General features: G+C 41.4%; 1 protein-coding gene across 2 annotated transcripts in view; it reads right to left on the reverse strand.

The window, feature by feature from the left end:
* Window positions 1-205: 205 nt before the first annotated feature.
* The window catches only part of TLN2 (talin 2), a 155,914-nt gene continuing 132,221 nt past the window's right edge, over window positions 206-23,898 (reverse strand). Inside the window, exons 50-57 of one of the 2 annotated variants that reach the window (XM_017816944.1) lie at window positions 20,943-21,050; window positions 17,701-17,806; window positions 15,255-15,379; window positions 8,428-8,553; window positions 6,534-6,596; window positions 6,263-6,445; window positions 4,308-4,433; window positions 206-3,323 (exon numbers count right to left, since the gene is read on the reverse strand). In XM_017816944.1, coding sequence (XP_017672433.1) covers window positions 3,195-3,323; window positions 4,308-4,433; window positions 6,263-6,445; window positions 6,534-6,596; window positions 8,428-8,553; window positions 15,255-15,379; window positions 17,701-17,806; window positions 20,943-21,050 — 966 coding nt within the window. In that variant the 3' untranslated portion in view covers window positions 206-3,194. The remainder of the gene's footprint in view (window positions 3,324-4,307; window positions 4,434-6,262; window positions 6,446-6,533; window positions 6,597-8,427; window positions 8,554-15,254; window positions 15,380-17,700; window positions 17,807-20,942; window positions 21,051-23,898) is intronic. The other variant, XM_017816942.1, reaches the window with a different exon arrangement.

The following is a 23,898-nucleotide window of genomic DNA, read 5'->3' on the forward strand; positions in this document are numbered from 1 at the left end:
CTTTCATTAGGCATTAAGTAATGAAGTTGCAGAAAATCCAAGGGAAAGGGAGAGATGAAACAAAAGTCTAGAATTCAATTTTTGTTTCAAAACTTTTCTAACTTTGAGGCTTCTAATGTATAAAAGTTCAGACAAATGATAAAATGTTCAAACCATTTTCTGAATAGCTGTGGAAATGACATTGGACTATTTGTACACAAACAGCTTTGAGGCATTTTGTTTTTAATTTGCATACAATTCTTAAAGTGAATTCCACATGAAGAAGGGTGAGATACAACAGAGCTCATTTACCATTTCACAAGTTAACAGAACAAAGTAAACATCTGTCATCCTTATTAATTAGCATCGACCCCTTACTCCAGCTTGTCACTTCCTGCTGCAAGTCCCCATGCCAAAGAAATGCATGGACCAGTCCCAAACTCCACAGACACTCACACGTGGACTTCAGTGATACTGCAAATCATAACAGCAAGAAAAAAATTGAAATGGAAAGACTTTAGGTGACCTTATATTCTCTTTGTGGTTCACAATTGAAGACCCAAAACTCTGAGTACAAAAATACTTCAGTTGTCCAGCTCAGCTACTCATCTGACTGTGGTTCCTCCGTGGAGCCCCAGCTAAGGAGAAAATACTTTCTGTCAAATAAGAGGGGGCATTAAATCAGAAACAGAGAAGTCTCAAAAGAACTGTGCTAAAATGGACTTCCTGAACAATTTTCTCTGGAACACAATTCCAACATGCTCTTTCCTTCCACATACTGATAGTTTTCTAGCTAAATAATTTCCATTCATAGTTGCATTCGACCAGGTTTTTGGCTTGTATCAAACTGGCAAATACCATCCTGACCAAAATATATTACAACAGTATTATAGCTACAATAAAATAGTGGCATGGTGCTAAAGACAGCATCATCTTTCTTCATGCTTCAAGAAGATCAAAGAATAGGTTAAACACAGGTTGAAAGGGAAGCAGTAACAAATCTGTCTCGCAGACCTTTCAGAAAAAGAGATGGGAATGTGAGGCCATCCAGGTAAAAAAAGAGAAAGACATAAGCTGCAAAGAAGTTGAACCTACCAACAGCAGCAGAAAATCCCCATCACTAGAGCTGTCTTTATTTAGGTCTTACAGCAATAAATACCAGTTTAGCCTTTTGCCTAAAACTTTACAGGAAGCCTTTTTCTTGGTGTGGGAGTTGAGATCCTGTGACACTGTTCACAGTGAGATGAATGAAAACCAACCCAATTGATTGTGCTGAAGTGGCAAATCACAGAACTGGGAATTGCACATGGTCTCTGATAGCTCAGGGTTTGATGTGCACACAACCCACATGTCACAGCACGTCTGGCAAGGCCAGGGATTCCAGTTGGGAAATGCCAATTTGTTTCCTCTCATGATTGTGGATTCTCCAGCAACTCTACTGAGTCTGAAATACATCAGTACCAGAGAAGAGACTCTAACAATAAAAAACTTCGTACACTTGAATATTCATTAATTCTCTAGCAGTCTTTTGCTATATATTTAACACTAGTGTGACAAAATTCCTGATAATTCTATCTCATGCAGGTAACTTAAATGAGGAGTTAGCACTACCTAAACTGATAAATCTACCACTACAGGGTTACTTGGAGTCTACAGGACAAGTGTTTTCTGCAACAATGACAACTAGGCAGGTGTGTCTCTAACAAACAGGCTCAGCTGAATGTTCCTGGCAGGGATCTAAAGGACAGCACAGCCTTCAGAAGGACTGGAGTGGCAACATCCTTTGACCCAAACAGACTTGCCATTATTGTTTGAAAGGGCTCGAGTGGAGTTGGAGACATGTTGGCCATTATTGTTGGTGTTTCTGTAGTCAGTCAAATAGTTCAGCTTTTCTAGTTGAAGTTGCTGTGATTTGTGTTCTCTCTTTGACAGAATAAGATGGGTTACTCTACCCAAATTGCTATTGTTTAGGTCACAACAGAGGTGTTGAGAGCATACTGTACCTTTCTGCAGCTGAAGACAAAGATTGCTGATAGATTGCTGCTGTTCCTTCTCTGCAATTCCTTGGTGAATGCATTTTCATCAATAGCAACTATGAAAACAAACTCCCTAGAGTCCAAATTTTTAAAAAATATATTACAGGAAAAGTCTACTTGTAATTCACTTATCCTTTTCTCCTACAATTCCCACAGGTTTTAAAACATAATAATTATAAATGTAATTATTAGAAGAATAACAAGAGTTGTGATAGTCTTCTGTTGTACTGGGCATTTTCCTTTTTTAACTGACATACATTCTAACAGAAATACCACAGTACGAACCAGATAATTTCAATTAAAAAACAAAATGCAAACTATTCAGTCCAATGTTTAGAGCATGTGTATGTGTGTATAATACTGTAAAAGTAGTCACACATCAGAGGTATATAATTGAAACAGCATTTTCTTTCATGAACCTGCTATTATTGAGGCAGTGACAAGGTTTCCATTTCTTTGTTTTCTGAGCTCTTTAAAGAATGGCTATTGCCACGTTTTGTAAACCTAAATACTGTACAAGCAGAAGCTTGTTGGTATCAGGTGAGGAGCAATACTACTAGTGCAAACAGGTGCAGAGACAATCCCTCCAGTTTTGGGGTGAACCAGCTGTGTAACACTGACAGAGGACAGGCATCTTCTTCAAAGCCACCCCCGAGCGTGCTGCTCCACTCAGCCACACATCCTTCTCCATCCTGGGCTTCTGTTTACAGGGGGAGCTGGGGGAGAACCACCAGCTCACGTGAGATTTGTCATATGAAAGGTTTCTTGACTGGTTTCCCACTACTAGTGTGGATGTTTGACAAGTCAAGGAGCGAAAAATACCTCAAGCATCAGGCAAGTGACAATAATACTGACTTAGTATCTTTAGTAAAAAGCGAAACATTCTCTCCTGAGATATAAGTCAAGGAAGGAACAGGAATGATGAACCTAACACTGTACCATTATTTGATCATCATGCACCTCAGCTGAGCAGATGGGAAAGAACAAGTGTTTATTGCCCTCTGCTCCTCCAAAGCTATGACAGGCAGTTGTTTAGCTAAGTGCTTGGCATACCAGTATGCTGTCAGAGCAGTTCTCAATGTGCTGTCCCCCCTTTAGCTTATTTCTTTAAAAGAAAAAAAAAAACAAAAAAAAAGTTAAAAAAAAAAGACAAAAAAAAAGGAAGAAAATGTCAGCAGGTTAACCCTCATCTTCCCTCAGCTCTGTGGGCAGGAATTTGTATTGCTGTTGGCGGATCTGGGCCAGCTTTTTCCTCGCTTCTTCCAGCTCTCTCTCCTTCTTCAGCATTTCTTCTTGGGCTGCAATGATCTAGAAAACAGAGGCAGGAATTATGACAGCAAGGAATACTGTCTGTAAAATCAGATTTCTTCCTCCATGACACCAGTCACAGGAAGCCCATGAGCATCTGCCAGAGAAGCACCAAATTTCAGTGACTTCATCAGGAATCGCTCAAGTTTTTCCAGGTCCCAGGAGTGGGCCATCAAGAACAGTTTTGTATTCCCATGTGTTTCTTAGAGAGGACTTAAAAAAAAAAAAAAAAGAAAGAGAATCTACCACCACAGTTTTCCCATGGATCCATGATGGATTTTATAGCTCTGTGCTCTCCCAGCATTCATCAGGGGGAGGGTTTAGCACACGTAGAATAAGCACCATGACTTAATGTTTGAGTGGCAGTAAAACTGAACACTCACCACTGTGGGTATCCACAGTATTTTCCTGCATCTCAGAATGCCAAAGAAAAAATGACAGTAGTACAGATATGCAGAAATAATAAAAGTCCAATATCTTTTAAGCAACAACTACAGGATATGGTGTACCCCATTCATTACAGGAAATCTAGAAGTTGGCACAATCTCCAAGCCTTGCAATCTATTTTTAAATATTGTTATTATTTCCCAATAATGATTATGCTTACAGTAAGCAAAGTCATTGTTTTTTATCTCTCACTCTCTCTTTCTTTGCTTATATACATGGATAACTATTGTTCCATTAAGATCTGGGAACATTTAAAGTACCTAAGAGAAGTCTGAAACAAGCCATTTACTTAATCAGGAAAAAAAGTACAATGCACTGGACAATGGTAACTGCTATTACAGTAAATGCTCTGTGGAGAAGTGCAAACACCACCCAGCAAATCACTGCTGTTATGTCAGTGGTGACCCCACACTGAGGCATCAAGTGATTTATCAGAGGTTTCTAAACAGCTCTGAGCAGCCTGCAGGGCAGCAGATGGACACTGCAACACTGCTCACTTCTGGGCTGGTTTTTCTCTGCTTTATTTTTTGTACCAACCTGAGCAATGCCACCCACAAACTTGGTTTTGACCACGACGTCGTCATCCTCTGCTTTCCCAAAGGCTGCTTTTTGGGCTGCCCTCACGAGATTGTCTGATGCACGTTTGACAGCATTGCCTGCAGCCTTGGAACAAGACAGACCAAATTCAGTAACAGGGAAAATGCAGAACTAACATGGATTCATCTGAGCATCAGAATTAAAACATCTCTGCTTGACTGCACTGGAAAGATGTGCTTTGTTTTTCCCAGCGAAAAGCAAATTAATCTTTGAAAATTAATGGTACAGAAAGGAACACAATTCTTTTATTTAAGAAGCTGGAAGTTGGAGAAGTCACAAATGGGATTTTTTTTTTTTCCCCTTACAGCTTGAAATAAAACAGTGGATGAAATCACAACTGACGTTATGCACAACACTGATCAGATTTTAATTTTTTTTTTTTGAGAAAGAACAGAAACTGAAAACTAGTGTATAAACACATTTTATAAGACAATTAAGTTTTTAAATTAAGGGACTCTCATCAGGGCAAGTTAGCAACTTACACAGCCGTGGTTATCTTACATTTAAACCTATAAATTATGACTTAAAAATGTTCAGATTTCTAAAGAGAAACAGGCAAACATTTGTAATACATCTCTTGCAGTCTAAAGTGGGTGCTGCCAGCAGGCCAGGCCAGCCTGCTCCACATGCTGGAGACACAGCACTGGAGGGGAAACACACGGCCCAGCTCTGAACCTTCCCCAGCCCTATCCCACATTTCCAGCTTCATCTCCCCTTCAACTCCTCCCGCTGCAGTGACCCAAGGACAAATCATTGGAAATTTCCCCTGGAGCTCATCCAAACCGAAGGGAAACATTTCCAATTGTCTCATTAGGTTTTGGAGGGCTCTGGAACAGTGCATTCCACATTTGCATTCGTGGGAAAGGCAGTTCCAGCCGGGGTAGGAAGGAGAAAACAGATACCCTCAGAGTCCTGAACCCCACCTATCCATCAAAGGTGTGAAAACATCTGTGCTGGGGCCAAGGCTCAGTGGCTTTGGCAAGTCCACCAGTAAAAATACTTAAGAGACATCAACTCAAGGGTTTTGCTATGATGAAGTACATGATTTCCAAAGTGCAAACTGCTTTTGCCTTCATTATTCATTTTGGGACTAAGACGCAGCTCGGTAAAACAGCAAAGTTCAATTGCAGTCCATGCTTGGCCTTGTTTCCTTTTCACATTCCCTTCCAAGTTCTCACATTCAATGTCTATTTAATAATATAAATTTATCAATAAAATGAATGAGAACCCTGAATTTCCTGTCAGAGCTGAGGAAACAACCCAGTCTCTAGTACTTAATTTTATTGGTGTTTCTATTGTTTGTTCTGCATTTAAAACTCCTTCAGACCCATCCTGACATTTGGATATTAAAGTGCAGGTTGCTTTGCAGACAGAACCATCCTCTAGTTACTGACACCTCCTCCACAGCCCTTTGACAATGGCAATCTATATAAATCCTGACAACATTAACATGCCACTGTTTTCTATAGAAACAAGTGGATTTTTCACACATTTGTACATTTATTTTGTCTTCCTAAATATTTAAGCCATTTTTCTACTTTAAAAAAAATGATGACATCAGTTCCTCTTGCTTGGACAGATACTTAGTCTAACAACATTGCACCTAAAACAGGGTTTGGCATAGGGCAGCCACCATTTACATCTGTCAACATCTTTTAAAATGAAGAATAAAGCAGGCAGTGATATGAGCTGTAGCTACTGCTGAGTAACAACAAATGCACAGTCACTTCATCCAGGATTAATAAAACGTCCCGGAATTCTACAAGGAGGGAAAACAGAACCAAAATCCGAAAGTCCAAGAAACTATTCCTAAAATTAGGGGTTTGCTCATGCAGTACTAAACCCGTGTTTAGACAGCACCACTCTGGGTCTTCAGTAATTAAGAACACAAGTACCTGCAGCCTCCTCATGGCTTCAGAGTCATGATCAGCCTTCACTTTGCAAGCCACAAGCAGCTGTGCTGTAGAAGCTGCCACTTGTTTGGCAGAGGAGATGAGCTTCTCCTCGCTGGCGTGGCCCTGCACCGAGGCATTGGCTGCCTCACAGAGGTTGCTGGTTGCAGCTGCCACCATCCGGGCCTGGGAGACAGCAGAGAACAAGTCACTGTGTATTCCCATCATTTCCCCAGAGAAGGTGCCAGTTTTGTCAAGAGAAGCAGTTACTCACAGCGGAAATAAGTCCCTGAGACCACTGTCCATCATCAGCTGCGTTGGCAGGGATTGCTCCAACCTGAAAAAACAGTTCAGAGGTGGCTTACAAGGAAACAGAAAATACAATTGCTTTGTCTCAGATTTAGGCAAGCAGTGACCCATGGAAAAAGGAAACACCTGTACCTGTGACTGTGCCCAGCACGTTGAGGAGCACAAGATCCAACTGGAAGTTACTTGGCAGAGTGAGTGTGTTTTGGCAGAGTGAGTGTGTTTTGGCAGAGTGAGTGTGTTTTGGCAGAGTGAGTGTGTTTTGGCAGAGTGTGTTTCCAGCACACATCTGGCTGCTCATGTAGTGTCCAACTTGCTGCACTGCTTCAACTGACCCATTCTTGGAACATGCAGAAGTAATTACCAGAGTAACCAGTAATTACCACAGTAACCAGGAATTCCCAGAGTACTGAAGGCTGAAGCCACAGCTTTGGCCCAAGAAACAGCTGAAGCAGTAGTTCCTAATGTCCTGGGCTTTGAAATAACTTATTTCTGCCTCCGTAACACATTTGAATTTGCATCATTCTTGAATCTCTTCTGACTCTGGCACTATGGGGAGGTACAAATCAGAAAGCTTCCCATGGAAGATCCCTAATTGCCTTTGTGCTTAATAACAGCACTTGGGGACAGCAGCCCACTTTTCTGCATGGCTTACCCACTGAGGTGCTCATGGATCAGCAGTGCCAGCAACAATCAGGAGACAGTTTTCTTCCCACGTTAGAGGAATTAATGAAACTAAATTCTACACCTGGTTATCAGCCCTCACCCCCAGCTGCCTGGGTCTGGGTGTTTTTGGGAGAGAAACTGAAAGATGTGAAATGGAAACATGGTCCAGAAACTTGTTTTTTGAAAGAAATGGAAGCAGGGATTCTTGCATAATGAGAATCCCAGGGAATGAAATTGAATCCTTATGTGTAGCATCAACATAAACAGAAGATGTGTTCTCTTATGGCGACACCTTTGCATAACTAAAAAATAAGCTATACAAAAGAAAACACTGTCCCAAATTATTTAGGTTTCAGGGTTTTCCTGCCTCATGATCCAGTGAAAACTTCGACCACGGATGAAGTGCTCTGCGCTCCTGCTAGAACTAAAAGCACAAGCTTCCCAGAATCCCTGCTGTAGTAGAGAGCACAGCACTGTGGGGGGATTCATGACACAGTCTCCTCTGACTTTGGAATCAGATGAAAATGGAAACCATGACTATACAAAACCAGTGATCCTATAACAAATCGTTCTCAACGTATCTGGTTGACGTTCAGACTTTCATTTTCAAAGTACACCAACTGTAAAAAAAAGTGATGGATGTGGAATGGTTTAACAGACCTCAGTTCTGACCACACCAAAAGGGTGACACGTGTTCCAATCAGTCCTAATAATAATTACAAGCACAGCCACTTAAATACACTGAATTTGCAAGCAGGCCTGTGTCCCATTGAATCAGACAAAACACTGAGGGCACAATTAGTGAAGCCTTTTACTCTTCTGGTCCAGAGAGGACTTGTACACTGTGACATTTGTTTTTGGATGCCTGAGCTGTCTTGTGGGACTGTACATTACCAGCTTGATCACAGACCTTCGTGAAATGAAAAACCCTCCACAAACAGTAAAACCCTCCATGAATGAAACATTTGAAAAGCTAAACACCTGATTACACTTCTGAGGTTTAAATAAACAGAACTGTGGGATTTTTTTAAACAGAACCAGGTCTGAGCCATGTATTGTGATGAGCAGTGAAAAGATTTACATTTTCATCAGTCATTCCCAAGCTTCTTTCCTACTGTTTTAATGGAGAACAGTTAGGAGACCAGATTCCATTTCAATTTCCCCCACCACTGCTGCTACTTGTCCTGTTTACCCACCTTTCCCTGTGCCACCAGTTCCCTCTGGGCTGCTGAAGCTGACTTCACCAGGGCACTGGTAGCAGCTGCAATGGATTTAGCTGCTTCCAGGATCTGTTCTTCAAAATCCAGAGTCTCATCTGCTTGCTATAACCAAGAGAAAACACTGTTACACATTCACCCAATTATATTCTCAAGACTGAGGACATATACAAAGTAAGACAAGATGACTTTGGAACACAGTGAAATCTGTGAAGGAGCTTCATGTCGACTAAAGCTGTAAGTGAATTTAAATATTAGGTTGGCCTCGTGGCTGCTCACACTGAAATAAAGTATCACATGAGATAGTTAAAAGAATTGCCACCCACATTCTAATACATTATTTACACTAAAGTTGCTCTAAACTACCTCCAGGAAAGTGCAGGTCTGAAAAGAAATTCTCGCTTTTCCTATCAAGGTTATCTCTGTAGTGCCACAATTCTGGCTTCCAGCACTGCTAAACCAGGCAAAGCATTTTCTAAATACTTAAAGACTTACAGCACTGAAGGAGAACAGTGCTACATGTGCATTGTCTCATTCACCTGCACTCAGAAATGTAAAGTAGATGCCAAGCAAGAGCACAGATTTAACAGCTTCTGGTAAGAGCTGTCATTTCCCAGAAAGCAGCTTTGGGAAGCAGTCCAGCTTAGTGATCCTGGAGATAGGAAGTTCCAGTGGTCTGCCCGGAACACTTCAGTCATCCAAACATGTCTTTCAACAAGCAAACAGAGAAATCAGCTGTTCCTAGTGAGGTTTCTTACTATTTAAAATGCAAACCCGTTGTTCCATAAAAACGACTTCCCTCACCTTCTAATCATTTAAGCAAATACTGAAAACATTGATCTGTTTAAGCACATTTTTCTGGCTTCTGAACAGTTAACAAAATAGATGGAGATAAATGGTTATTGCTATTTAAAACAGAACCAGGCCTGGACCATGTATTCTGATTGATTTTTATCCAAAATAATCCAACAGAATGTATTTTGTTTGTGATCCAATCACCAGCCTGCCAGAACCCAATGCAGGATCACAAGTAGGGCTGGTGGCTACAATATCAGAACAAGCCACCTTGTGAGATGAGCCTTTGGAAACACTGCTTTATTCTAACTCAGGCAACCACAGCGTCCTTGTGTCAAATAACCAACCTCAGAAACACCAGCCAAGGGTGCTGTGAGACAGAAAATTGGGCACTTCATTTGCAAGTCTAAGGGCACCCATCTACATTTAAGTGAGGTTTAGTTCCCCTCTTACTGCAGTCTGATGAAATAGTAGTCAATCATAAAATAATAAAAGATAACGAGTAATTACAAATCACTTCAAAATGGCCCATCCAGCAGCACTTCACAAACTGCCCTGGGACTAAAAGTCCAGGAGATGAACCACAGGATCCACAGACACCAGAAAAACAGAGTGATCCCAAAATAAAATCTGATGTATAGATAAAGTTGTTGGCACTTTAAAGTTTTTCTTGTCCTTTAGGAAAAACCACTTAATCCATGGAAAAGTATTTCTCTTGCCTTGCTATTGGGCTATTCCCATCAACTGAAGCACAGCTTTGTAATAAAGGAAATTGCTTTGCAAAGTGAGCAAGTCACAGGAAGTTTTGGCAATGTAACATCGTGACCCTTATTAATCCTAAGGGGTTCATCACATTGGTCCTGGCTTGATGCAAAGGCCTCAAGTCTTTTTATAAATAAAACTCTTATTTCAATCACGACATAACCAAAGTGACTCAGTGGAATCCAGGAGAGCCACTATCAGAGTTATACTCCTTATTAAAATAGATGCATTATTGATTTTGATTTGACTAAAGAGTCAAACTAAAATATCAGCAGAAGTACCACTGAATGACAGTAAATGTAACAGACTGTCACTGCACTTTTAACAGACTGTTATTTCACTTTTTCTTTTTGTCCAAGGCTCTCTGTTATCACGAGGTTTTACATTTTCATTTCCAACATAAAATATATTATGTGCATTATTCTTTATATGTCAGCATTGTCAGGAATTCAAACTGAAGTGAGAGAGCATTTCAGTATCAGCTTATTTATTATAAAGGAGGCGTCAATCCTTGTGGAAGTTTAATAGAACACTCATGGCCATGCTCTGATCTATTGGACAGCTGCGTGTGCCCAGATGGAATTCAATTTGTGAAAAACACGCCACCAAAAAGAGGCTGAAGGAAAAGCAGTTGTTTGAACTCAGTTCAGGGTAGTGAGATGACTAAATATTGCACACAAGTGCTAAGGAAAAATTACTACTTTTCAAAGAGAATGCTGAGAAATCCAAGCTTGCATTACTGAGAATGCCACTGGACAATGGCTGGATTAACTTCCACCCTGGAGCAGCAGGTGAAGCTCAGCAGGAAAACAGGCACCTAAACCTTAGTATCTCATCAGGAAACAGATTTTTCCCCTGTGTACCAAATTAATTTCTTTCCAACTATATTGAAATTTGGGGGTTTGGAAGAACAAACCATAGGCCAAGTTTCTCAGGCTTCCAAATCTTGCATTCCCTGACATCTCCCAATTTCTTTTATTTTTGAAAAAAAAGAAAAAAAAAAAGGAAAACCAGTTGATCTCTCCTGTAGAGAAGTTATTTTAGAAGCAGCCTTACACAGCACTCAAACTGTTGAACTTCTGTTGGCTTTTCATCTTTTCTAACAAATCCTTCTTGTCTGGTCCTTCCCTGCAGTTTTCCCTGCAGCACTCCCAGGTGTGACATCCAAGGGCTGGATACTCATGTTTGAAATGGGGAGAAGGCTCAGTCAGCACCTTCCCCTGCCTGGACTCTCTCAAGGCATTCCTTAGCAACAGGGACAGGGAGCAGCCCCAGACTGAACACAGCAAAACACCCTAAATGAGAAGTAATTATTCCCATTCCCATTATTAAAGAGTGTGTCCTGAGCTGTCTTAAGCTCACACTCATAAACAGCCCCCTCACAACATGTGTCAGTTCACAGCCTTCATGAAGAAAGAGCAGTGATGTGATACATGGCAGAAAATATCACCCTGTGAGATTTTAGAGAGGGCTTCTTGGGTTTCTTTAGAAAACCAGATGTCTGACACAAGTGATCAGCCTCTCCTTCCTCAAGCAGCCCCCTGAAGTTCAGCATCTCATCTTCCTCAAGCTTAAACTAATGTGTTGTTATTGACTATGTCCAGGAATAAATGGATTGGGAAATAAAGTCACCAGAACAGACAAACCAAAACTATTAGGCTAGCTACAGAGTCTGTAACATGAGATATCCTGAAAATGTTGATTATGCCATTAAAAACAAAACAAACAAAAAAAGGAGATTTTTTTTTTTGTGGTGTGTTTTAACCATTTTTGTATAGCATCTCCATTATTAGGGGTAGCATAAATAAAGTCAGAATTGACAGAAAAACAAATGAGCCCCCAATCTCATTGCTAAACAGTAGCAAAAATTACAACAGACAAACCATTTTATTTTCAAGCAGCTCTCATCTTCTATTTCATGGAGAGAAGACCAACATGAGTAAGTCACTGCACTGAGCCATGGAAAACACAATAAGCAGTGAAAGTCAGTTCTTGGCACAGCTGCTGCTCACTACCACTGAAAACCCTACACAACTTCCAAGTCCTTCCAAGAGAAGCTCTACTGCTAAAGGAGCCTTCCATGTACGGATTTTAAATCAGATTAGATTAGGAGTCTGCAGGAAGTCTTCTAAACCTGCTTGTGAGTGAATGTACTCCTCCTTATTGCCTTCTACTCTGTTACAACCCCCGGAGACAGGGCAGGACACTGTAGGAATATGTTTGATATATAGTTGGATTAAATAACAACCTAATATATCAAACATATCACACAGAGTCCTGCAGGAAAAGGCATCCAGGTTTGATTCATCTTGGGGAAAAAAAAAAAAAAAGGACAAAATGCTGAAAGCTACCAGCAGGAAACTCCTGTGGACTTCTAAAGACACCTGTGCCTGAGGGCACAGGCCTGCACAGAAGCATGAAGAGCACCAGCAGAACAGGGTAGGACAGCAATGCTCTCTGCTGTTGGACCTCACCTACCCTACCTTTTGCTTTTGAAGTATTTTTCCCCAGCATTAGCACGTAGTTTTTATTAGATAAAATATTTTCCTTCTTCCGAAAATTACTAGTTTGGGGAGTTACTAATTTACACCAGTAGCATGTTTGCACAGCAGGAGGAATATGTGTCTGCACTGCAGGACACCCAACCCTCCAAAATGAAAACAGAAAACCAGAGTCTGTACTCAGGAAAAATGTATTTAAAGGAAACCTGACAGCCAAATCCTGCTTGATAAATGATAAAGATCTCCTTGTTTCATTTCCCACCTTGAACACTGCAAGAACTGAACAGGTTTGGTGTCACAGGGAGTAGTAACAACACCTGCTTGGGAGAGTCCTCCAAGTTCTTCCAACATTTAAGCTCAGAAGAAAGGCAGGTATTAACAGGGACCAGTGGGGCAGTGGACTAGTGGACTGAACATTTTGGGAGCACATTCACCTGCAGCCAACGAGCAGGATTTAAAGCAAACAGAATAAGCATCACACAATAAAACATGGGCAGCACTTGGCAGGGCTGGGTGGGTCTTACTAGAAATTGTTCTCTGGGGTAAGATCACTCCCAGTAGTGGAAAATGGAGATGTCTCGTGCTACTGGTGTCAGCCTAAGACATAAAGGGGGGTATGACAGGTTCAACAATATGAAGAAGAAACAAGGAAAGAAGAAATTAAAAAAAATTAAATAGTGGAACAAATGAGAAAAAACTCCACCTTCAACCACTGATTTGGGGTTTTTTTAGAGGTAAAAGACAAACTGGAACACACAAAGATGAAAATTTCAAGCCTAAATCAAATTACTCCAGTTCCATGCCCCAATAAAAAAATAACTTTACCAAAAAAATAGAGGATCATCCACCAGCTAGTAATGATGATGATGATGATGATGGATTTCCTGCAGGCAGATATTCTAAAATTACCAACTAAGGACTTTTCTGCAAGTTCATTGATGATAATTACTGACAACCAAAGCAGGATATTGATCTGGCTAGACCAGAGGTCTGTTCCATTGTAGAAGTTAACTATTATTCCTGCATTTCATAGACTGAGCATAAAAGAAAGCAGTTGTATCAACCCCTTCCCTACTCTAAGTGTTCCTGCTACAACCCTGTCTATGCTGTCAAAGATGAGCATCAGAAAGACAGAGCCTGTTCAACACAGGAAATCCTACTCTGGGAGGATACAAGATACAAGTCTTCCTCAGAAAAAGTGGGGTTTCAGCCACTCTGTGATATTCCTAAGACCTTTTGATGTGTATTGCAATGTGAAAGAGCTTAAACGTCTGCAAAGGATGCAAAGGCGGCTGAAATCCCAAATCAAACAAACACTTGGACACGAATTTTAGTTTCAGAACATGACAAATAAACAGAGCAATAAATCACAGGCAGACTGGATACTCCAATTAACATGTTAAATGAGGAGCAGGTGTGAGCTCTGTACTCCCTGGGAAATTACAATGCCCCTGGAGTGGCTGGGATGTTGGAAGGGAGCTGCTCCACAGTTACCAGGCAACACACAGATGCCATTGTGCAGTGATTGTATAGAAAAGGTGGTGGAGGACTCTCCCATCCTCAGGCTCAGCCTGTGTCCTCTGCTCTGCAGAATCTCATTATAAAGGATCATTTTTCTTTGTAAACAAAATGGATGTACTTGTTAAAAAATGCAGGACAAAGAGCATTTCTTTTTCATGAGCTAATTTATTCCCATCATTAGATGGGGGGTGGGAAGTCCTCAAAGACTGAAGCTTCCAAGAACTATTTCCTCTGATGCTCCTGAATAACAAAATACCACCCTGCACCAAAACATCCAACACTGAATGTTCTTGAGGCCCTGCTTTTCAGGAAGACTTCTCATTAGCTTTACTCTGAAAACAGTTTTGCACCTACAAAGCAGCATGAACAGGAAAATAGAAGCACAGTCCTCTCCTGAAGTCAATTCCACAGCCAAGGCACGATTTTTCATTTTAAAGAGATGCAACGTGGCAATTTCTTCTAAAACCTGCCTGTTATTCAACACCAGGCAAAAGGCAGCAACTCTCCTAGATCCAGTCCTGTGAGCTCTGCATACAGCCATTAGGAACAGCAGTTCCATACAGTCCCTCTGTACTGCACATGAAAATAGTTGGCTTAGTTTTATAATGTGTTCAGAGACACATTTGAAATGACCTGGTAACATGCAACACTACTTGCTGTCATGACGAGCTGTAATTTCATTTCCCTCAGGAAAATTAAATAGAAATGGTCATACCACAGATCTGATTTGACACTGTAGCAGCTACTTCTAGCATGGCATAAAATCCTATGTTTTTAGTCTTAGAAAATCCAGCAGGTCTTTTGCATTCTGTTGAATCCCTTCTGTGTTGCTGCTGCTTTCTCCTGCTATACTACACAAATTCAGATGAGAACAAAGGGCCTTCAAAGGAAAGGAAGTGAGAACAACTTTCCACATCAGTAAAAAATGCATTTGGAAACAGAAACGTAAATAATCAACAGTAATTTCTGCCATAACTCTTACAAGCATTTCTAACATTTGGCTTTTCTTCCTTTGCTTGCTTGTGACTGGTCCTTGACTCATTCTCTGAAAAGCATCTCTTTTACCCTGTGCCTTCAGGGTAAGAGCCCTCCAGGGCAGTGCCACTGAGGCTCAGGCAAGGTTGGATTGTTTAGACCCTTGCTGTGGACAGAGCACAGCCCAACACATGGGCTCTGTGCACCCCCTGCTTTATTCACCTCAAAGGAACAAGGGGGAGGGACACTCACCTTGGGCTTGGCTCTTGGTTTCAGCTGCTCCAACTTCTTTGCTGCAGCCTCAATGGATGCTGCAGCCCCCAAGAGCTCTGTCTCTGCAATGACTGTGGGGTCTTCTGGATCCACCCACTCTGTCCCTGCAATTAATGGAGAGGAGACAATAACTGCAGTGGCACTGGGAGCTGCCATTCAAACAGGGCACTAACAATCACTTGTCAGGTGTCAAACACAGAATGTACATCACAGAAAGCTGATTTTAATACCACAGTGGCCTAAAACCACTGCAGTTTATGCCATTGAGCACATAACTCAGAGGGGGAAAAGTATTTAGCAGGATTATTCTGTCATGAAAGCAACTTTTTGAAGAATTGTTTAAGCAAAAAAGCTTCAAAAAGATAGCCTGTCCATACTGGAAACAAAACTTGTGTGTATCAGGGCTCCTCCTAAAATGGGTCCTAACTTGAGCAAGTCCTTGGGTACTCAGAGGTCTGACAGGATGGTGGAGAGAACAGGACACAGAGAACACAACCCCAGCCCATCTGCCCAGTCTCTGTTTGGGAGTGGGGAGAGATGAACCAGGTCCTGACTGAGGGAAGCACACTTGGGGCAGGGAGTGCCTGAAGAAGCCAAAGCACGTTCTGCAACATATCCAAAGGGCAATTTGGGGGTTTTGTTGTTGTTGTTGAATTTTTGGCATTTCCCTTGGCTCAATGAAATTTTATAGGTCCACAAAAGAAATGCTTGGCTGGAGGTGATCTCAGATTTTTGGAAGTTGTCAGTGCATTGTAGTTTTTGATTTCCTAGCACCACTCTCTGAATTACAAGATTCAGAAAGCACCCACATTCTGAATGGAGGGAAACAATGAAACAGCCAAAAGAAGTTCATAACCTCTAAGGGCATGGTCTAGAGACCATTTCTCAGCTCAAATGGGGCACAGGATGAAGACATTGTATATTAAGCCCTAATACTGGCAGATATAAAGGGGAAAAAAAAAGAAAAAAAAGCTTCCAGAGTGAATAAAAAAAATGCTCTACAGGCAATAAATGAAAAAAAAAAAGAGAAATAAAACCTGATCTTTTTATTTTAATGAAATGAATTAAAATGCAAAAATTGTCAGAAATTAATGAATGTCTCCAAAGCTGAGGAGACAATATAAAGAATTTTAAAAAGCACTTAGGGAATAGAAAAATTCTGATATTGGCTTGGCTTGTTAAAGGAAGGAAGGAAGGCAGGAAGGTAATAACACATTGCCATATAGGAGAAGCACTCAGTTAAGGTTTATTTCCAAGGAACATGTACTGATAATAGCAGGAAATAACTGAGGAAAACCTGCACTGTATATTCCACAGAATATCAGAAAAATGAGTGTAGTGTTCTCTGGACTAGCTTAGGAAAGAATGATTGAACAAATATGGATTTCCTAGAAGCCTTTATTGGGGGGGGGGAAATTTAAAAGAAAAAAAAGAAAGTTTTAAAATAAAAATTTCTCATATCAAATGTATAATATTTTTAAAATAAAACCCCAATGCTTTATTTAAAATATTCTATCACCTATGAGATTAGAATGCTCATGCACCATTCTGATGGCTGTGAGATTTCTTTAGACTACAGTTCCCAGGAAATCTGTAGTGGATGTGCTTCAACAGCAGTGGTCTAATACTTAACACCACACTCTTAAACATATTTATCTCATTTCAAATGCATAATGTTAGAACTGTTATTATAAGAGTTCACATGCATTACTGGATAAAAATTTTACTAAGACAGTAACTCAGAAAAATATCATATATTATAAGAACAGTGAACTTGGAACAGTGTTACAAGAACAGTGGAATTCATTGCTTATTTGAGTGCTGGATTTGTCTTTGTCCACAAGTTGTTCATTTGTAAGAGTTCAGGAAATCATGTAGACCCCACTTTTCTGAAGTCTCCTTGTTTCATTAACATCCTCTGCCAGGGCAGGACCCAGACACAGCACCTAAAACTGACAGCATTGCTAAAGGCTGAGGGGATCAAAAATAAAAGTGTGTAAGGTGAGGGTATCCCCTGTTCCCTGAAGTTAGAAAGCAATTATCACCTCAAAGCAAAGGACTTATTTTGACTCAACAAATGGGAGTGTAAGGAAAAGAACCAGACATCCAACAGTTCAGCCACCAGCTCAAGAGGAGTGATAATATATTTTGTTTCCTGCAACTGTGCTCTGCTCCATGGCTCCACCTTGCAAGGCCCCATGACTGAGCCATGACCTCTGACGTGGCACATGAGAGGGTCAAACAGACCCGTTTGCCAACACTGAGCAAGTGAATGCCAGCAGAGAGATTCGAAGAATGGAAGGAGGTTGGTACCAGGACTCCTAGAACGTACTGGAAGGGGCTTTGTTGGGTTTGGGGTTTGTTTCAAACACAAAAATGACAGATCATCCTCTCACTGCAGTGGGAGCCAGGCCTCCCAACTCACCCTTCATTGCCTCTGCTGACTGGATGAGCTCTGTCACGGCCCCGGCAACGCGCTTGGAGAAAGAGGCCAACTGGTGCTTCAGTTCTGGGGTTGGCTTCTGAAGGATCTACAGGGACAGATAAAATGTAATACTGCACATTAGTGAGGATTCCAGAGAATGCTGGAGGATTCCCGAGGCACACTCATGAAGGATTTATTTTATACAGAAACCATCGCAGAGAAAACACGAGCCCAAGTGAGAGAACTACAGCTGTCAGTGGAGCTCCAGGAGCAAAGGCTGCAGTGTGGATGCACACCAGGCAAGTGGCACTGCCTGGCACTGCTGCAGGGACTGACAGTATTGCCTGGAAGTTCTCAATCCTAAACCTAGGGCAGAAGTATCCCAAACAGAGGCACACGTGTGAGTACGTGGGAGGAATATGCAGCTTTAGCACTCCATGCTCAGGTCACTACACTTATGGATCAGCCTTTCTAGACTGCTGGAGAGGAGCTGATTTTCTGCTATTAACATACTGGTTGGACACTATTTCTGCAAGACAGAATTACAGAGTTCTGGAAGCCTGTTCTGGAAACAATCAGAGACTGTGAACACAATGGAAATGCCAATTCTGGACAAGACCCTCAAATAGAAGGGAAAGACAGACATTTCTGAACTTAATTTGAATCAAATATTAAACTGGGCTTCTTCAAATGAAAAGCAGCCAGACACTCAGTGAAGCTGAATTCTTCCCCTGAACAGGAACATTTTCATCTTTAATTAACTTATTTTTTTTGTAAGAAAAAATATTCAGTTCTGGAAATTCATGTGTATTCAGAAGCTCCTTCTGAGAGAAGAGTGACAGATAGACAGAGAGCTTCAAGAGCAAAACAAGAGGTTGAGTCTTGAAAAGTCACATTCAGGTGTGCATTTTCTTACTGTTTTCAAAAACTCCCCCACAAAGCCGCTCCAGATGCACATGAAAACAGATTGTATCCTTCTGCCAGCTTTCCCATTTTGCACTCAAATGCCTAACTCCTTTACTTTGACAGAATAAACTCAACTAAATTGTTTTCCTAGCTCTGCCTGCTGAAAACTCTGCCACGTGAGGAATCCTGTCTCTCTGAAAGGCCGTGTCAATGTATGTGTGCACTGGTCTCCTGCTCCCTAAGGATGATCCTCAGCCAGATCATTTCCACGGGAATCAGAAGGACACGAATCCTCGGTGGATAAACAATCTGCAGTGCTGACAAAACATAACACAGTTATAACCAAAGTTTATACGCTGCATAAACCCTTACTATGGCAGAAACTGAGCACTGAGCATTGCAAGGGTTATCTTCCCACAAATGTTCAAAAATTACACAATTGTGGTCAGGACTATAAGAAAAAATGACATTGTGCCATAGTACTACCTATGGGAGTGTTGACAATGCTGGAATCCAAAAAACTGAGCAAATTTTAAGACTAGGTGAGGTGGTTTATAACTGCAATTTTAAAGCCAATTTAGAACTCTCAGCAGATTCTCATCCCCTGCAGAGTCTTGTACAACAACAAAGGCTCCAGACTTCCCCTCCACTCAGCATGATCAATGCTGACCAAGATGGAGCATATGAATATGCAGAAGGACAGGTCAGTCTTCAGCCTTGCTAATACAACTTACAAGATGTTTTACAAAGATGTACCAGCGCTACAGCTTGAATTAGTGTGTTCCTGCACCCAGGCCCTAGCCAGGGGGAATATTCTGTGGAGCAAACAAGTCAGTTTTGTGCCATTTTCCTGATGCAACCTCTGCACAAGTGAAGACAGTGGCTTAAAAAATTTTAGACATTGCATCTGACAACTCTTGCACCTAAAAATTATCATTTCCAAAGAAAGATGGCTGCTGGATTGTTCTTCTTGGCACCCCTGTGTTGAGACACACAAGCTACTGAGGGAATAACTGAACTTACCAACAACTGTATCACAAGGTGCAGAGGGACTAATTTGAGATTTCTAATCTCCCATGGTCTGTTATGGAGGTTATAAATTAAATGAGATTGCAGATTTAGGGGTTTCTAAAGTACTAGTGTTTTCTAAGGCAGCAAACACTGGTGGGGGAAAGCAAGGAGACAGAACTATCTCAATGCTTTAGGGCCCTGAAAGGAAAGAGGTATCTTACTGGAGGAACAGGCCCTTCTTACCTTAAGCCTCCTCACTTAAGCAGAGAGAGAAAGAAATAAAACAAGCAAAACTTGACTCCAGTCTTTGGTCTGTTCTGGTACAGAGTCTGAAACAGGTACTGTGACAGAGTTCTACAGATCAAATCTGAAAAATTCCTCTAAGTACTGCTAAACTAAAAACAGATCAGAAATCTAATGCTGAATTACTGCCATAGAGCTCTAGGAATTACATAACAAGTTCCAACTCTATTTTCCATGATAGAGGCAAGCATAACTGTGGCTGTACTGCTATGTTATACATACTTCAACCAGCTGATGTAAATAATTAGACATGCCATGTTCTTGAATTTGCTAATCTGCAGTTAGTGGCTGCAAATTTCAGTTTCACAGACGTTCATATGTCAGCTGAAAGCCACCTAAAAGGAATCACTAATTTAAGTCTTCTCCAGAAACTTCAGTATCTCACAACTGTCGGTTCAAACACGTTATTGCTTCCTACAAATGTAATAGCAACAGAAGAGCAAAATACTATGGGATAATTAATATATTATGTGATAATTCTGTAGGGTCAAGAAAAGCCAACTGACGGCAGGATTCATGAGCTTGGATTTGAGTGCAGGGGTTTTATGCAGAGCTTTGGGAGTGTCATGTCTGATGTGCTGGAGAGCTCTTTGTGAGGCAGTGCTGGCTGGGGATTTTGGGATGGCATTGAGCAAGTGTGACTGCAAAAGGCCTGGAACAGTGTCTTCATACATATTACATAACCCCTTTGGTCTGGGGGACAGGCCTGGGGCTAATATGTCCAGTGTTTACTGTGGGCTTAAAAGAATACTGAAATGTCTTAATTTATTTGTCAGGGACCTTACTTAGGTCCAGATCTGATCCAAAATGCAGTTCCATTCAAGCACTCCAGTCTTCCTTCTGTCCCTCAGTTTGAGCTGCAGTACTGGCTTTCCTTGAGCTTGCTTTCCCTGAACAGTAAAACTGATCCTAATCTTACAACAAACTGACAAAAATGTGCCATTAGCATCACTGTAGAAAGAGGGCAGGGAGATTGCTCTCCTTGGGATTGATGCAGTACATGCATGCAGAGGACTCCTTACCAGGAGCACGTGTTCCAGGAGTTCCAAGTATCCCAGGGTACATTCTGTTCCGAAGCGCAGGGCTCTCTCCCGAACTTCTTCACTCACATCTGGGTGATATGATGCTTGCTGAGGAGGCAAAACAACATTAGTACCCAAAACTGCTCCCACAAGAGGACAGACAGGGGAAAGAGAAGGGAAGAGATTTTTTTTATAGCCATTTGAGCTTGAGGGCCACCCGTTCCCGTTGTAAATTTGTAAGCAAACTGTGCTTGAGGAGCAGCAGAGTCCAGTTCTGATACAGCACTGGGAACACTTTTCCTTTTATCAGCACATTCTCCTGTCTGGGTGAGCATCTGCAATCCTTCTTAGTGTCCTTCCTTAGGCCTTGTCAGCAGTAGTCCTGCTTCTTGCTGCCAGTTCAGAACAAAGAGAGAAACTCTTAAAGAATCATCTGAAAATAGAGTTTTCTTCTCTATTAGGATTTCTTCTCATGCAAATACTAAAAGGCACTTGGAGCTCATTGGGCTCTTGAATTGTGTATATACACACTGTTTGTTCTACACTGCAATGGTTTTATTATTGTGACTCTTCTTTTTTTATTACTATCAATAAAAATAAAAATTGTAAGCACAGTTTTGCCACACATAAAAGGCCATTTACATCTCACAGGTTAGAAATATGTTAAACCCAGTTTTTTATTGTAAGCCTGGACAGCCCACCATCAAAGCATGGATGAAGAAATGGCCACCTTTGACAGCAAAGCTCTGGGCTGGCCCCAGAAGACTTTGGGCCAGTCACAGGTCAACCACCAGCCCCGTGCCCGGGTCAAACGTGGGTGTCCCACTTTCCCTTCTCCATCCCACAAGATAAAGAGTTTGTTCCTTATAGAAACATGTGCAAATGGCAGATGAAAAGTGCTGTGGAAGTTCCAGGATATTGTTACTCTACGTGAGAGGGACAAAAACCAAACCAACCCACCCACCCATCCACCAAAAGAATCATTAGCTGCTTCTCATTGCCTGGTACCACTCTGTAAATAAAAGCTTCTTAATGGCTTTAGCTTGACACAGCGATTTAACAAAGCAATAGCAGTGCTGGGGCATCTGTGTAAATACAGAGAGAAGCAGAGTCAGATCTCTGACTTGGTAAGGACTTCCACTAATTATAATGTCTGACATCTGACAGAAGCCTGACTGACTCACCCAATTTATTTTTAATAAAAAGTGAAAACTGTGGCCTCTTTGAGCCTTGTATTTTCTACAGTAAACTTCTAGGGAATTCTTTTATTGAACAGAAGGACCAACTGTTGACAGATGAAACTTCCTAAAAATTAAAAAATTTAGCGTTTCCTCCCACAGAGCAGCTCCTTCCACTCCTGTAGCCTCTTATCTTCCCTTAGGCTGGGGATTATCTCATTGCTTGCTTATTTTAGGCCCTTTCCTGCAACCCCCAACATCCCAACCAGCGCTGGCAGCAGCTGGGCCTGGCGCTGGTCTCTGGGCTCCCTCTGCAGGGAAACTCAGGATCAGCAGAGCAGGAAAAGGGCTTTGCGAGCCTCCTTCACCTCCTCATCCTGCCAGCAAATAACATAAAGGGTGAGAAGATGGGAGAAGACAGCACAGGACTCTCCTCGCCTTCAGCCCACTTCAAATGAGCTCCAGAAGCCCAAAAAATTCAGAACATTTTTTTAAATTTCTCAAATAGGGCAAAGGATCTCCCAGTGTTTCTTATGAATATATTGTAAAGCATCCTATAATGTCCTTCCACTTAATATTACTGTAATACAGGCAATTAGAGCAAGCACCTGTAGGAGAGAAATATCAAGTTCCCTCCATCTTTTGCATACATAACCAAGAGTGATACCTGAATATTTTGGCAGCATTTTTAAGACTTAATGAATCTTCAAAAAAAAAATCCATATACTTCACAGCAGCCTAAAGAGGTGACAAAAGTAATTTCAGAAGTCATTTTGCAACCCAGAAACATCCCGACAGACATCTCACTACTGCAGCTGGGACTTGGAACAGAAGTGCTTTCTCTTCCAGATTCAGGCAGAAAGTCTGAAGAAACATCTCAAGATGAACCAGAACACAGATCTGTTTCCTCATTCTGAGGCTTCTCTCCACTCCCAGTCCTCATTTTCTCTTCACGTGCTCTCAGAACACGAAGGCAGCAAACACTGCTTGGCTCTGGCAGCAGCTCTTGTAGCCCTGAGGGATCACTGGTGCAGGAAGGTGTCTGAGGGCTGCTGAGGTCCCTCCAAAGCCATTTCTTCTCCAGCTCATCAGTGTCTCCTCACAGGCCCTGTGCTCCAGCCCCACTGAGCTCACTCCAGTGCCGTCAGTGCCTTCACCCTTGCAGGGAGCCCAAGTCCAGACTCAGCCTGACTAGTGCTGAGAAAAGGTGAATAATTGCTTCCCTCAATCTCCTGGCTATGGAATGATCTAAATGAGTACTCACTGCAATTGTTTTCTATGGTTTTGATGGACCTTCCGTATCTGTTTCCTTTCCAGCAGCAATCATTACAAGTACTGATATTATGCACAGGTTACTTACTGCATAGTCATTATTTTATACAAATAGGTAATAAAGAAAGTAATTGTTGTTATCTTAGGGCCTGCTCTACTCTTCAATAAATGTAATTACAGTGTTTCCACTGACTTTAATGAGAGTTGTCTCAGTTCATTACATCCCCCAGTAAGCAACCTCATTGTCTTTTGAAATAACATCTACTTATAAATACAGAATTAGTAATGAGCACTGTAAATTCATGTATAGCAGAAAAAGCACAAGCATTTATATAGCTGCTAATAATTCAAATCCCTAATACTACTTGCCTGAGGCAACTGGCAGTGAAAGAGAACTTACATTTAAATTCCTGACACCAGGGAAGTCAGAGCTACGTTCTGTACAATTCTACAACAGATCATACAAACACTCTTTTGTCTTAGCCTAAAGGACATAAAAATCTGAT

This window comes from Lepidothrix coronata, unplaced genomic scaffold (genome assembly GCF_001604755.1).
Source record: "Lepidothrix coronata isolate B3197 unplaced genomic scaffold, Lepidothrix_coronata-1.0 Scaffold58, whole genome shotgun sequence".
In the NCBI taxonomy this organism is placed as follows: Eukaryota; Metazoa; Chordata; class Aves; order Passeriformes; family Pipridae; genus Lepidothrix; species Lepidothrix coronata.